Source organism: Calidris pugnax, unplaced genomic scaffold (genome assembly GCF_001431845.1).
Source record: "Calidris pugnax isolate Ruff unplaced genomic scaffold, ASM143184v1 scaffold70, whole genome shotgun sequence".
In the NCBI taxonomy this organism is placed as follows: domain Eukaryota; kingdom Metazoa; phylum Chordata; class Aves; order Charadriiformes; family Scolopacidae; genus Calidris; species Calidris pugnax.
Window position 1 is genome coordinate 1134700 of NW_015090862.1, and position 16164 is coordinate 1150863.

Below are 16164 nucleotides of genomic sequence, written 5' to 3' on the forward strand. Positions count from 1 at the left end.
TTTCCCCAAAATTGTAGCTAAAAGCCAGAAAGTTCTGCTTCGTTTCACATTTTGCTTGTCTGGTGCTATGGAGAAGAAGTGAATGCAAATCCAGACGCTTTTTAGTCTTGAAGAAGATGGTTCAGTATAAAATGCAGAGTGCAGCCAACCTCAGTCTACCTCCTTCCACTTCCCCCTCTCTTTCACATCTCCTCAAAATGCATGCCCAAGGAGGGGAGAGATGAAGAATCCATCCTGACAAACTCTAAGTGGCCATTATAGAAGCTTGTACTACCAGCACGTGCTTTGGGTGGATGTTGTTCTTGATGATGATTCCCTGGCAGATACCAGCTGTACGCTTCTGCAAGGAGCGGACTGCAGATGCTCACCCCATGGTCTGGGCAAGCCCTGAACCCCTTCTTACCAAGGCACTGCTGCATCACAACGTGCATTCTCTTTGCACAGCAATGTGGGGACTCAGACAGGGCCCTGATCCAGCAACCAAGTGGACAGGAGTGGAGCTTTTGAAAAGCTTCACAGTTTGCAGGAAGGCTGAATGCCTTTGACAGACACACCTGCTGTAGCTGGTTGCAGAAGGAGGGCAATAAGATAACTTCCTGAGCTGCTTTCCTCCAAAACTACTGAAGAGGACAAAGGGACAGCATGGTCAATATTTCTGAGGAGTGGGGGCTAGAACCTGCCACGACCTTCTTTTTTTGAAATGCAAGTGACTTAATATCTATCTATTTCTGCATTTACAAAACATCACAAGGTACTGAGATGTTATTTCCTTAATGCATGCAAAGAGCTTTGAAGATAGGACTCAAAAAGCTGATTACAGGACATAGACCTATAATAAAAGACCTATTATATGTCCTCTTATTTCTGGGGTTTCTAATTCTGGCATGAATATGCTCTGTGCTAAAACACCCTGAAAGGTCTCTGTCCTTTTCATGGGTGTGACCTACACGTTTACAAATGTGGCCTCTATCACTGACACTGACAGTTTTGTGTACAGGAGAAGTGCACAGTGCAACCAAAGACTGCGCTAAAAGTATGAGAGGAAAATGATGCTCTCAAAATGTCACAGGCAAAGCAAATGCCAGCTTTTTTTTTTTTTTTTTAAAAAAAGGAGGCTTCCTAAGTAATTACAGTCTATAATGTGGATTAGCAGTTGTTATTATGAACAAAATTGGCAGTGATGTGCTGTAGCATATCCTAATGTATTGGTTGATTTCATACAGAATAAGGAATCATTTAAAACTGTAATTACATTTTGAAAAACATAATTCTAGTGTAATGGCTTTTTAAAACCTTAAGGTAAGTGACACACATTCCTCATATGACACAACTGCAATACTTCTATCAGCCCCACCAAGATAGCCTTATCTGATTTTAAAACAAAATAGAAGGTATTCAACTTAACAACCTGATGGGTTGATGTATTAATTAAAACAAGAAGTAGCAACACAGCGCGGAACGGGCCCTTTCTCAGGTGCTGAGAAACTCCACACAGGCAGGGGCAGCCTCCGAACACTGAAACCACTTGGCTCAACCAAACACTGGGGGTCATGCACAAGGTCTAAGCTGCAGAGCTTTTAAGTGTATCACATGCACTTGACACATAGAGGAGGAATGTTCCCTAAAATACAGCTTTCTTTAGAAGATCCTTCAGGAAAATAAGTTATAAGAAAGCAGGTGCTTCCAGAGGAGAGTCTCCAAAACCGTGTTAAAAATCTAAGAGAAATCAAGAGAAATAGTTTTTAAAACTCTTTGGCTCTACAGGAAGTGACAATTCTCTACATAAACAGAAAGATGTGGCACCTCAATAAATATTATTGGAAGCTTCTTCCAAATTCAATTTTTAAGAACTCATACCCACAATTAGAATTCCTGACATTTTTTGAAAGCAGCAGACTTGTCCAAATTCTGGCCTTCCTCATCCAAAATGGTAAATCACCAGAGACTGCAGAAAATAACAACTGTAACGGAGTGTCTGTGCTCAGAACAGTGCATACTACGGACAGACAGGGGTGTGAATGGCGGGCAGCGATGTGGAAAGACAGCTTAGTCACTTATTCATCTTACAGGGTTTATAAAATAGCTGCAATTATCAATATAGTCCCCTAAAAAATCTTAATACAATTGCAATACCTAAATCTTTACAGTGAAATCTAACTCCACTAATATCAATTGACAAATCACAAGAATCAAAGGACTTCAACAGAATAAAAAGTTCATTTGCTCAGTTTAAAGTTGCCATAGAAGATACCAGACCATGACTCTTTTGTGCTATCTATTCTTGTATTTATGGGATTTTCTGAATCCCATCACTGCCATTTCAACATATCTGAGATTCTACAGAGATGACAGAGGCTGCTCTTCAACACTTAGCATAGGGAAAAATGCAGCTGGTGTTTGTGTTCATGTCAGCTTTTTATCATAAAAGCAAAAAAAGAAAAAAAAAAAGGAATGGAGGAAAAGAGCAGTAGGAAAAAAAAAAGAATTAGGAAGCAAAACAGCAGTAATAAAATTTCCGTTGTGGAACCTCCGTAGAGTGAATTCAGATAAAGCAAAACCATTTAAACTATTGTTTGACTCCCAGTATATTAGCAAAGTAGAACGAAAATCTCATTTCAGTGCATTACAAGATAGGAATCCATAATTTCAATTTCTACCCACCTCAGCAGAAGAAAATTAATAATAGAGACAGTACCAAATACCCTAGCAAGTTCATCACTTCTGTCTACCCATATGCATGTGAGATTAAATGATGCACAAATTATCTTCCTTCTGTGTATACAGAGTGTGTCTGTAAAGGACAGACTTTTTCCAGTACTAATGACAAAATGTGCAGATCTCTGTGTATAGACTCTGCTTGTATCCTTTGAAAATTTGTCCTATACTGAATTTGGTCAGCAAAATAAGGAAGAGACTGACTTCACTATACCAGGGTTCCACAAAAACACTTTTTTTACCTAGCCTAGTAATCATTTATATAGCAGAAAAAAAAAAAATCCCCACCATCCTCCCCCCCTTCAAAAACCTCCCGGCAAGTTAAGCTTTTATTTAATCAAAATTAAAAAAAAAAAAAAAATTAAAAAAAAATCCTCCTACTCACACTGGAGAAGCTTTATATCTATTAGGAGTTCCAGAGTCAGAAGAATCACCACCAATACTACACAGGCTACCAGGAAACTGTTGAGACTTGCACTGAGCAAAAATACCTGCCACACAGCTGCTCGTCTCCCACAGCACGGTTTTAGCCAGTTAGATCTAAGGAAATAAAATTAAGAGGAAAAACAAGAAAAGAAAAGAAGAAGAAGTGAAAAAGGAAGAGAGCTAAAGAGCAGTGAACTCAAAATGACAAGTTCTGCTGTTAAGAATACACTCAGCAATAATGTATAAAGACTTTGCAAAACTCACTTTTATTGGTTTCTTTACTGAGAAAAACACTTCACAAAAAACTTCACTCCGGGGATCTTATATGTCTCTCCAACCCTCTGGAGTGTATCAGTGTTCAAGTGCCTTCCAATGCACTGAGTAATGCAACACTAATTATCATACATACTTTTCTAACTTTCTTCCTGTCTTACTATTTTCTATGTTTTTCTATTTCAACACACATGCTGCATTCACTTATCTGTGAGTACCAAGGCATAGCAGGACTCTGCTATTAAGTTAGAAACTAATGATGTTTTTTAAGAATTTCTCTGCTATTGAATTTTATGGTCGTGCACCTTTACCCCTGTTCTCATATGAGACAAATCAGACAAGAGCAGCCAAATTTCGTTTGCAAGAATCAGTCCATGACATCGTGGAAAAGAGTAATAGGAATCTGGAAAACACTGAAGAATAAGCTCAGTGGCTCCACAGCTACACCTGTGCTATCAAATATACACAGCCTGAAAACGTGTCAGCAACTGGCCAAAGCTGTCTAGCTCGTCTGCTTGTCTGACTCTCACCAATCTGTTTGTGGACCAGGCCAAAAAGAAGTTTCCTAGAGTTTGGAGAAGCACACTTTGGGGGACAGTATGCATCAGGAACTGCTCCCAAACCTAGTTTAGATGAGGTCCCCTTGTTTTGGAGGAAAAAGCAGGTTTAGGCAAGATGAAGGAAGCTGTGAGAAGGCTACGAGGACCAGAACTTTGGAAGGAAGTTGATGAATCAGTAAATAGTGCATTAGTATTGTGCTAATGCAGATACACATTTTCAAGTGGGTTGTTAAAAAAATAATCTTTTTTTTCTTTTGAAAATATTTGTAATAGGAATAACAGTAGCAAGAAATTCAGAAGCATAAAGCCCACCCTGATAATTTTTTTTTCTCCTACAATCCCCCAGTAGTTTTGCTTTGACACAGTACTGTATAATTTCTCATCGTAGCATTCTGTAATGTTCTTGTACTGACTCAGCTCAGAAAGTTCTGATGCTTGCCTGACACTTCATATTTTCAAACCACTGTAAATACACATTAGCTAATAAAGAGCTGATGTGATTTATTAACTAGAGTTTTAAGAAGCTGCAAGCATACAGAAGTGTGGTGCAGTAACCACATTGCCTGCACCAAAATATCAATACACGGAAATCAATGGTACACAAGAAAATATGATGATACTGATCAATTCCAAATAAGCAGCTCAGAAATCAATGGTACACAAGAAAATATGATACTGATCAATTCCAAATAAGCAGCTCAGACTCAATAACCCATGTTATAAGCAAACACTTGGAGAAACATCATAAAACACTCCTTTACATACCCACACTCAAAAATGCGGGAGAAAGTGATTCTAAGCAGTGCTCAGGGACTTGACACTTTGAAGTAGCTTCTTAGAATTAAGCATATCAACTAAATACTTGTACTCAGATTGCCTGATTACCTGACCTAAAAGATCTCCTCAATTGACTCTTAAAACTTCAAAGAAGATTTGACAAGTGTTACTATCAGAAACTTTCCCTTAGTTTAACTTTGTTACGGTTCTTGCCTGAATATAGGATGCACTAGGTTTTTAAATAGGCATTTTTAAAAGTTAAGGAAAAAAAGGCATCGGGACAGGGCCTTTTTGCAAACTTCATCTTTTAATGGATTTTATTTTACATAATCTCAAAACAGGATAACTAGTCTTTACTGCAACTGCTATTTTGGGTTTTTTAGATCTTTCTAAAAATAATGCTAGGGAATGGCCCTTTTAAAATTGAACAGGTTTTAGTTCTCTTCTCTTCCTCCATTTATCTTCCCTTTTCCAAATAGACCCATTTTGCCAGCATTTTCATATTGCATGGCAGTTTTTCCTCTTTCCTGTTCTCAGAATGATCAGTAGAGGGCCTAAGTACATTCCTTTAAAAGCTCTACGTAGTTGAGATTTTCAAATACAACAAATGTACCAGTAAAAATAAATCAACTGTGATACTCAGCATGTCATGTATCACCATGATAATCATTGTTCAAAACAATCAGTACTTATAGAATGCTAAAGAATGTGGAGTTATTCCACTGCTGCAGTACTAACATTCCACTGATTTCAAAATGCTTCTGAACTAAACGAAACAAAACAGTTTATGATTGGAAAAGGAATCAACTTAAGAGGTCAAGTGCAGATCATCTGCATGTTTACACCTATATATTACTCATAAAATATATAAACTGGTTTCAAAGGGATGAAAGTGTTTAAAATTTAAGCACTGAAAAAACACCTCCAGCTTCCTATCTTAATTTACTACACCAAGGTGCATTTGTTCAACACTTGCCCTGTGAAAGTACAGTCATCAGCATCTTCACACTGCTGCCTGGCAGACCTCTTCCCAGACTTCCTCCAAGCCCTCTGAATCAGACAACATTAACAATCACATTGTGCTCTAAAAGAAGCACTGGATGGTTTCTTTTCTTGGTGCTGCTTAACTAGCTCATTCCCTGCTACTTTTACACTCCTGTATAGTACAGTCCTGATCTTGCCTTGGGTTGTTGTTGTTTTTGGGGTTTGGGGTTTTTTTGCTTCTTACCTCTTATAAAGGATAGACATAAATAATAAAAGGAACTACACTCCAACTAGAAATACATTTTAGATAAACCTGTTGACATGCTAACCATACCGATTCCTAATACACAAATCTCATCTTCTTCAACCCTGTTGACTTGTCTCAGTGGAGTACTATCTCTTCCTACCGATGTGTAAGCGCTCATCCATTTAACAGATAAGAAATCTGGCACTTGAGAAAAACAAACTCTACCAGAATTAGTATGGGTTTAAACTTACCTTCCAAACCCTGGCCGTTTCCCCTGCAACACTGCAAAGCTACACTAAGTGTAAAGCTCAGATTAGAAACTAAGCTACACAGACCTTTCAAAAAAACCCCAAAAAGTTAACTTACACAGCTCATAAATTTATGAAGAGATTACATAACAACCATATATAAGTAAAACACCTTTTTCCCTCACTACAGACAAAAAAAAAGGTATTAAAAAAAAGTGCCCTATTTTGTTCAGAGAGCAAGTAGAACCTATTTTGGTGTCCTGATTGTGTTGTCTGTGGATGCCTTGCACTCTACAGAGACAAGTAAAATATAACCTAGGACAACTTTACTATGTGACTTCAAACAGGCTCATTAGGCACCTCAGTTACTCCACCTGTACAACAGGAATATTACTTACCTTACTTAACTATGCCTGGATGAAGTAAATAAATGTACTAGCATGGCAACTTCTGTGAGTGATACAGGGTTGTGAAGTTTTTCTGTTAGTGATCCAGGGTTGTAAAGTTTTGTTATGAGACATTAAAATATATTTAGTGGAATTTTACCAGGGGTAATTCTTTTTAAAGATATTTTCACACATGGCTTTGTGGAAAACCAATCTGTCATCATCACTGCCAGTTTTATTAAAAAACAGCTTGGAAAAAAGAACATAAGGCAAAACCGGGGAAGGTTTAACATATTTATTTGGTAAGGATCCACTACAAACAATTTGTTCAAGCTGTTAGCAGCTGTCACTGTTTCTATTTTCTGGTCTTGCAAACAAATACTCCAAAATCTGTGTTATACCTTACCCTGCCTTTTTTTCTTCTTGGCTAAATAGCAAGTGTTTGCATCTCACAAGATGGCTATGATCAGAAAACAGAAGGATGGATGAGATCCAAATCACTCTCTGAAGAGGCAGAAAGGCCATGGTCAGGAAGTGACAGAAACCCAGAAAGGCTGAGTAACAGTACAAAGTTTGGCTGAGACAAAACAGACAGCAGAGCCTCACAGCAGGCTCCAGGTAGCAGCTGGAGGCCTTGAGCAGCTCCAAGGAACTGACAATGCTCTGCACTCCTTTCCTGGACTTCTACAAGCTTAGCTTTACTACAGAAGTTTAACTATTGAGAGCACCCTCATTCTTTTTTCCCATAAAAGTTTTACTATTTCAAACTCCACACCATTTCTTGGAGGACTGCTGCAAAACTCCATTGCTCAAATGGCAAGAAAGATTCCCCTATTTTTCTGCCTAAAGTCACACATGGCCAGTTTATACGTATTTGCTCTTGTGCCAATATTGTTCTTTAGCTTGATTAGTTCTTTTCGCTTGCTGGCATTTTGTCCGTGATGCATTTAGACACAGCAATGGCACCCACTCATATAATTTAATTAAGCCATGCTTTTTGTAAAACAGACAGGTTTTACTACTGTCCTAGTTGTCCCCTCTGCATGTTAGTATAGACAAGAGTGGTACATAATATTTTGGAACAACTTCAATTACATGAATGCTTCCCAGCTCTATTTGAAGTACTTCATGCTTTCTAGGATCATTTGTACTTTCTTTATAGGTGTATATCACAACGTTTGCTTATAGACATTCTGTGATTACCTGGTATATCACTCCTTTCATTAGAAAGTTGCCTATTAGGTTTTTCCTTTTTATGCTAAGGTCCTCAGCATGACCAACCTTTAAAAAACATAAGAACAGCCATACCAGGTCAGAACAAAAGCTGGGTATCCTGTCTCCAGTAGTGGCCATGAGCAGATGTCTCAAGATGACTACGAGCATAGTAAACATATAATACTTCCCCTTAAAACTCTCACAACATCCAACTATTTTCAACTTGGTGATTTCCTGAGACATATGTGGTTTCTCAGATTCTACTTAGCAACCTTTAATGAATTTCTCTTCTACAAACTTGTCCAACCTCCCCTTAAGACTAGATAAGCTATTAGCCACCACACATCCTTTAGAAAGTAGTTCCACACATCTGCTGCCCTCTGTGCAAAGAGCAACTTCTTTTTGTTTCTTTTGAACTGGGCCTTGATCTATTAGTGTGTCCTAGACCCTCTACTGGGAGGGCAGTGTGGTGTGTGTCAAACCTTACTTTAACCTCACTGTGTCACAGATTTTGTAATCTCAACCAAATCTCATGTCAATCTTCTCTTTTCCAGATTGAAGAGTCCTATTTTACATACTAATCTCCAATGGAAGCTGTATCACATCTTTGATCACTGTTTTCCTTTAAATCTTTTCCAGTTCTTTTATAGCTACCATGTCCTTTTTGACAGGGACCAGAACATTCAAGACGTGGGCAAAACTTGGATATACAGAGAGGCACAACAATGGCCTCTCTTTTAGTCTCTACTCCTTTTCCTCATGAATCCTAATATCTGATTTGCTTTTAGACTGCTAACCTTCTCGTGGACTAATATTCCTCTTTTCCACATTTCTCCTTTGTCCTATGGCATATTGATCTTTCAGTTTTTGAACCAAGCCATATCTTCTCCAATTTAGACAATTAATTCCAATGTTAAATGAGAGAAATCAGACCCATGTAATTTCCACTCTCCAAGAATGACCTTTGCAGTGGTGTGTGGGCTACAACTACTACACTTCTACCCACAAAAAGTACCTGGTAAAAGAGAGTTCTGTTGGAAAAACACAGAAAGATCTAAAAATCAAAAACATCTGAAAACCACTAAGCTAGAAAATTGTATTTTTTTACTTACAGTAACACTTCGTCTACCAGTTGGTGTTACTGATAAAAGACATTAGAGGGACACTCAAAGAATTTTGGTACTGGGATAAACACAGTAATGAGCTATTCTGGGAAACAACATTTACAAAGATAAACACTTAAAAGGATCTGTACAGAAAAAGAAGTTTCTAAACTTCTTTATGAACATCCCTATAACAGCCCAAAATTTCATGTATTCTCTAGTGAAGTCACCTCACAGATTCTGTTGTGCTGAATGCTCATTTTCTGCTGCAGTGCAGGTCCTAGATTTGGACCAGAACAGAGAGAGTAGCAGAGATATAGTACTGCACAAAGAACAAATCAGCACTACAGTCTCATTCACAGTATTTTGCTGTTAAGATTTTGCGCCATCTTTCTGGATTCAGACTGTGGCTGGCAGCTAAAAATAAATTTAAAGTCACTTTTGTAAATGCAAGGAGCCTGCTCGCTACATGAAGTAGTTCTGCCCTCCAAAACCTTTTCACTTTATCTTGAGCTTGGACCTCATTATTCATGACCTATCAAAATGATGTGCTCCAGGATCTGCATGAGGTGCACAGAACTTTTCAGAAAAGGGACTGGTTTTTAATTATGCTGCCAGATAAATACAAGAAGAGGAGAAAACAAGAGAAATGTGAGAACTTGGTCCATTCAAGTTCTTTTAGTTAAAGCACCTTTAAGCTTTGTAAAAACACAAGTAAAATACCACAAACAGATCAAAATAAAAACTGAAAGATGAATACAAAACCCAGAAACAACGGCATCCACTTCATGCAATTACAGAAGACAGACTGAAGGAACAGACAGCCTTTTCTCCCAGAATGGGTGAATACATTCACCGGTGAAGGCTTGCAACCAATTTAAAATTAAAAGCTCGTGACTCTTTCCTGTGTTAACTTCTGAATCTCTGAGCATCTCTGTTCTGTTTTGGTTTCCCTTCCTTTTTTTGTCTCTCTATCCCTTCCTATAGCTTTTTTCCCCAGATATTCCTACTGTTTAATGCACTTTCTAGCTGCAACCAAACAAATCCAAGGCTATGAACAGACGATCATAAATGATTAAATTACAATGGCATGACTATTTACAGCTAATGTCAAGTGAGTCACATTAACTGTATGAACTCCCAACCTTTACAGCTGTTGATGTAAAACATGGTATTTCAAAGCACTTTCATGTTTCAAATTTGTTTAAAATATAAAAATTCAAGAGCTGTATCCTAAATAAAATACAACAAATAATTTAAAGTTGGTGTATCTCTCTCCCGTGCTTCTCACCCCCATTAAACACGGATCCTTTTACAGACAGGCTCACTGCCTAACTGCATATTCTCAAAAAAAAAAAAAATACAGCCTGTTTTGTACTGTCTGTATATTTTTTTATAATTTATTATGAATGATACCTCCAAACTGGAGCTTAAGGAAAATACAGGAAGGAGAGCTTTTCTCTATCCCCACTTGTCTTTAGCACGTATGTACCATTTTATGCATGTTGTCAATTTCTCAACTATTCCCCTTCATTTTTGTTGGTTATTGATGCAAAAATAGAACAGAGAAAGAAATTTTTGGAAAAACAGAATGCTTGATTGGAAAAAAAAGAAATGAAGAGTGGCACTTAAAGCTAATGTTAACATTAAAAAATCTCCTCAGCTTTCTGGGTGATTAGTCTCCTTAAGAAAACATTTACATACTCTTTTCATGCAAGCTGAGTTCAATGCAGACACAGCCTCTCCAATAAATTCACCGACACGAAGAAAATTGGCAACTTTGCTGCTGCTTTTTGTACATGAGTATCACCTAATCTGTTACAGATATGTTAGAAGCATACACCACAAGCCTTCCCTGGCATCCAAGGCACATTTTTTGAATGAGTTTATTCCTCACCTACATGTCTCCAGCCTATAGCTCAACCATTTCTACAATGTCTAAGCATGGAGTACAGTGCACAGCAGCAATATCTAAGGATGATTCTACCAAGTTAACTGCAGGGCAGTACAGCAGGAATATTAAGTAATGAACATCACATTCATATTGGTTCTGAGAACCAAGTTCCTATTTCTTCACAGTGCGACAGAGAATCCTATAGTCACATAAACTCAAAATGCTATAGTTACATATTGTTGGTATTTATCAGAAAATTTCTTTTTGCTAAAGAGTAAGACCCACAGCTCTATTAACACCAGGCACATCAGCCTCACTGCAGCTAGGAACCAAGCCAGCTGCAGGAATCCCTCCTGTCCCACATGGGGAGGCCACAGGCACCTCACTCCAGTGCAAAGAAGGCAATACCAGTCCATCCACATGATTTATTATGAGTGAGAATATTTGCAATGCAGATTCCATCCAACTTAACCAACTTCCATCATGTACATCTTTGTACTGTCCCTGTTTGAGAAGTCTACAGAGGGAAAAGAATTTTTGCTCAGCCCACGTATTTTGTGTTTCGTTTGAGGGTTTCTGGGAGAGCGGAAAGATTTTTCTTGCCTGATTACCCTTTCACTACTTACAGGTGTACTTCAGGGACAGGCTTAATGCGCCGTCTAATCTGCAGTCCTTTCTTTGTTGCTTAGCACAGGGATCAGCATTGTAAACTAAATGTCTGACAAAAACAGCTCAAACTGTCCACAAAATTCTTTCAACAACACTGACAGATGGGAATTGACTGCCCTGAGCATTTGATATGATAGAGCAAAGATCAATCAAACCGCACAAAATAAGATTTTTATTCCAGTATTCTTAAAGCAATGAGAATGTCAGTTTACATACAGACTGTCTAACAAAAGACAGACCATAATTTTTCTTTCTTTTTGCTTTTCCTTTTCTTTTTTTCTTTTCTCATGGGAGGGGTAGCTACTCTGATGCCATCTGAGAGTTTCCAGGCACACAAAGAGCTGAGCTGTGACCCACCTATTCCTGGTTGCATATTAATATCTGGTTTATTGAGAGAAACATTCTCTCAGACAAAACAAAAAGCTCCCCTAGTTAGCAACCAGGTTAAATTTGCACTTATGCTTGGACCCTGAACACCTTCTGGCCTTAAAGAAGAAAAGTTAGAGGATAGCCTCAGGGTATACACAACGAAACCATTAAACCAGAAGAATCCTTTATTGCCAACTCATTAATCTCTAGATTCATGTCTATCTTGTTACGCTGTGCATGGAGATGGAGACTTACTAGTGATGAAGTGTGACAACCCACATCAAGAACGGGGATTGTGGCCAATTATGTGGAAAACTACAGGTTATGGACACATGCAACTTGTAACAACAAACCAGCATTTTCCCAGCACAGGGATGTGCCACACCTTCCTGCTGCAGATGACTACAACTTGCCTAGATTAGCTACAGATCTAGAACAACAGAGCCATACAGGTTGGCACCTTCCCTGAAATCCTCAGGGAAAAGTATACAGAAGGTAACACTTGGAGTCTGCAACAAATGCAGACTGCCACGGAGAGGAAAATGAGCCCTACGTCACCTTTTAGTACTCTCTGGCATTGGAAGTATCTCCTGGGAGATACCTCCACCTGCAACCTGTATGGAAGCATTAGTCTAACACAAAGATGGATGCTGGCAGAAAATACAAGGACTTAGACATTTTCTGCCATCTCCTCTGCTGCCCTTCCCACATCACTGTCTTCATACATGAGAGAGATGTAGCTGGCAGTTCCTGCACCGAACTGATCTGGCCCACACTATCTCCTTCGTACTCAGGTGGAAGCCAGTCACATATAACAAGGACGTGAGAAAGAAATTACACCACATTCATAAAACCAGACATATTCCCAAACAAGCCATGAGGTGGTATAGGGACAGTATTTTACTTTTGCTGCTGTGCTTCTTGAGCTCAGCTCTGCTCCTAAATTTCACAGGGCATCAGTTGCGATCAGTGCTTCTGAAAGGAAGAAGCTGCCATTCCCACAAGGCAGATGCAGTCCTGGGACCCAGCTGAACAAACTCAGTCAAAATACATTGAGACATACAAACTAAAGCTTTGAATTTTCTTCAGAGAATCCACTCTACAGCTGGGAGATCTAGATGGCACCTGCTTATTTCCGTTCAGACTGATAAAGCCACAAAAGAAGTCTGTGTGAAGGAAGAGATCTCTGCTGGGGAAAAGAATGACAAGTCTATTTCCATGCTTAAGACTGCAAAGCTGCTCAAATGGTTACAATGAGAGAACTGTGCACTTTGGCACAGTGAAGAATTGAGTTTCGGATCATAAAAATCTATAAAAATGCATATTTTAACTAAACTGGTATTTACTCAGCACCAAAATAGCCTGAGGGTTACACCTGCACACTCAAATTAATTTTCAAGTGCCTCTTTTGCTATGCAGGGTATTTTATGTTACAGTTGTACCACACTTATATAACCTACTTGAAATGTATTTCCCCTCGTTTGGAGTAACAACTTTCTGGAGATGTCTCACAAAGTCCAATTTGGAAAGAAATTAAAGGCAAGAGCCTTCCTTACATACTGCTTCCTGACTACCATACAGAATACCTGCTGAGCAGAGATCAAGCAGGTCTCTGCCGATTCCTAAGCGCAGGTTAAAACACATTCAGTTGTTAATAAATGAAGGCTTATATAAAGCCTTCAATTCATCAATGAGAGCTCTGTATGACTTACTGTGAAGTGCTTTTAGATGGATCTTATTGACAGAGGAGTATACATATGTTCAGTGCAACACACAGTGGAACAGTAATCACAGAATCAGAGGGGATACGTATGTTCAGTGGAACAGTAATCACAGAATCAGAGGAGCTAGGCATGAGCGTTCACCTAATCTCTGTCCCAAGGGATGTTAAACTATAGTGTTATCATTCCTGACAAATGCATCTTCTTAAAGACATCTAGTGATTGTGACTCTATTCCCCATCTCCCCATACACAGCAGTAGTCTACACCAGCACTTCACTACCCTCATTGTTCTCCTCTTTACTGCAATTCAAGCTTTTTACTTCTTGTCCTAAACATCATGGAGATTGATAACAGACTGTTCTCTTATAAGCTCCCCTGAAAGTCTCTTCTTCATGTGAAACAGAAACAGTAATTTCAATCAGTACTCCACGGCAGGTTTTCTGAGCCTCTAATCACTCTCACTGCCCTCCTCTGGATTCTCTCCAGTTGACCCAAATCTTTCATAAAAAATTTAGTATAGCAGTCCACCTACAGCCACTTCAAGCCTAAACCAGGCATAAGGATGACTTCTAATGTCCTGTAGGACAACAATGCTACATAATCTGACACTGGGTTATGTTTGGGCAAATGTTACGAACTGATTAAGATCTTTTATTCCATTAACTGGAACAGTTGTTCTATGAAAACAGGAGTAATATGTATATGCATTATCAAAGACAACGTTCTCACATAAACTATGCAATTCAAATTATTCTGTGAAAAGTACACAGTCTGTCCAGGAATCAGCAGTACTGTCATTATCTCTCAGTCAGGAGATGCACAACTATGTACAAGAATCACAGCAGATAACTCCTGAAATTCCCCTGAGACACTTTCACAAAGAGCTTTCACCATGCCATTCTTCTCATCTGATGGGCTAGATGCTTAGTCTTGTTTTCCCTGACAGAAGGCTTCCAGACTGTGGTCAAATACCAGCTATGAATCACTTAGAATTGTAAAGAGCCCCAGACCAGCACAGGTGAGGTATATCAAAAAAGTCACTTCCACCCTGCGACAATGGTGTTAAAAAGTTTCAGGACAACTGGCTGCACTTCTCCACCTCAAGGTTTTCTTTTTTACAGGCCATAAAATTCCTATAACCTAACTCTATAAAAAAAAAATTCTCTCCTTTATACTTACCCTTCTCTTTGATACTCCTCATCCAAATTTGACAAAAGTTGGGACCCAGCCACAGACAAATCAAGTGCAGCTAAAGGTAGATCTCGATAAGCAAAATTAACAAGCTGTACAGGAGCAATGCTTTTGGTCTCTTCTTCCACTTGTTGTGAAATTATCTCAACTTCTGAAACACCGCCTTCTATTGTAGGCCTGAAAATGTAATAAGTAAAAAAAAAACAACAACCCTCTCTTTACACGCTTATACATATAAACAAATATAAATAAATAACGAAGCAAGCAAGTAAAAATATGTTAGAAACAAGAACTTCACATAATCCTAAAAAGCCAGCAACTTAAAAGGCCATTGCAAGGTCACTGCGTGAGCTGTCCTCATTGTGCCGACAGACCACATCTCTCCAAACTCTCCTTTGTAGAACCCACTGCAATCAACAGAAGCCTCACAGACAAAGGAGAACAGCATTTCACGCTACTGAATCTGCTTCAAAAGCACTAAATATAAATGGATGTGTTATAAACAAACAAACAAGCACGGAAACAATGTATGAACCCAAAAGCAAAATATTTGTGCAAACAGAAAGAAGGCATGTAACTATGCCAACTAAAAACTCACTGCACTGTAAGTCACATCAGTGAGAACTGACTAACTAAGCTTATTAATCTTTATATACAAATCAACTGTTAATTTTGACCAGTTTGACCACTCTTCCATGGTGGCTCAATATTCAAATAGTTTTGATGGATGGCGACTTTGTTTCATTCAACTAGAAAGGAACTTTCTGTTACAAGTTATTTCAAAATAATTCTGAAAGGAGAACAATGATTCAGAAGATTATGGACTCCTCTGTAAAGATTATTTTAGCTATCCTTACATACTAAATCTGAACTTTTAAATTTGAACATGTATTCTTCTACCACCCCAACTAACATTAATGAGAACTCCGTGCAGGTAAAACCAGAGTCTGACTATTCTCGTGTCTTCTACATTTATAACAAGATTCTTCTTATCTAGAAGCTCAAACTTTGTCAGTGAGCATGTTATCCAGCGCATGCAAAAGATGACTTCATTGTAGGAGAGGGCTTATATGTCAGGCCCCAGCAGGGAGTGATCCTTTGCAGTACCCAGTGAAAGCTGCTTGCTCCACTTCATTCTGAGTAGGTGCAAGCATAAACTTCCCTAGCTTTCATCCAGGGGAGCTTGTTAGCTTTTGAAGAAATCTCAGGCTACTTGTCAGAGGTTTTCAATAGCAGGTGTGCAGATACTCTTTTTCCTTAGGGATATAGTTAAAAAAGTGTTTAGCACCTAAGTTCCCTCTGTTATTTGACTGGAAAAGTTGCATTGGTGATTTTGCATTAAAGAAGCTTATTAAAATCTTCCAGCTATTCAAGCAACCTGAGT

The 16164-nt window shown here is 38.6% G+C and overlaps 1 protein-coding gene across 2 annotated transcripts in view; it reads right to left on the reverse strand.

The window, feature by feature from the left end:
* Positions 1-16164, reverse strand: part of TMEM266 (transmembrane protein 266) — an 84909-nt gene that overhangs the window by 44076 nt on the left and 24669 nt on the right. For both annotated transcript variants that reach the window (XM_014944544.1, XM_014944542.1), the window contains exons 5-6: positions 14769-14957; positions 3101-3255 (exon numbers count right to left, since the gene is read on the reverse strand). In XM_014944544.1, the coding sequence (XP_014800030.1) occupies positions 3101-3255; positions 14769-14957 (344 nt within the window). The remainder of the gene's footprint in view (positions 1-3100; positions 3256-14768; positions 14958-16164) is intronic.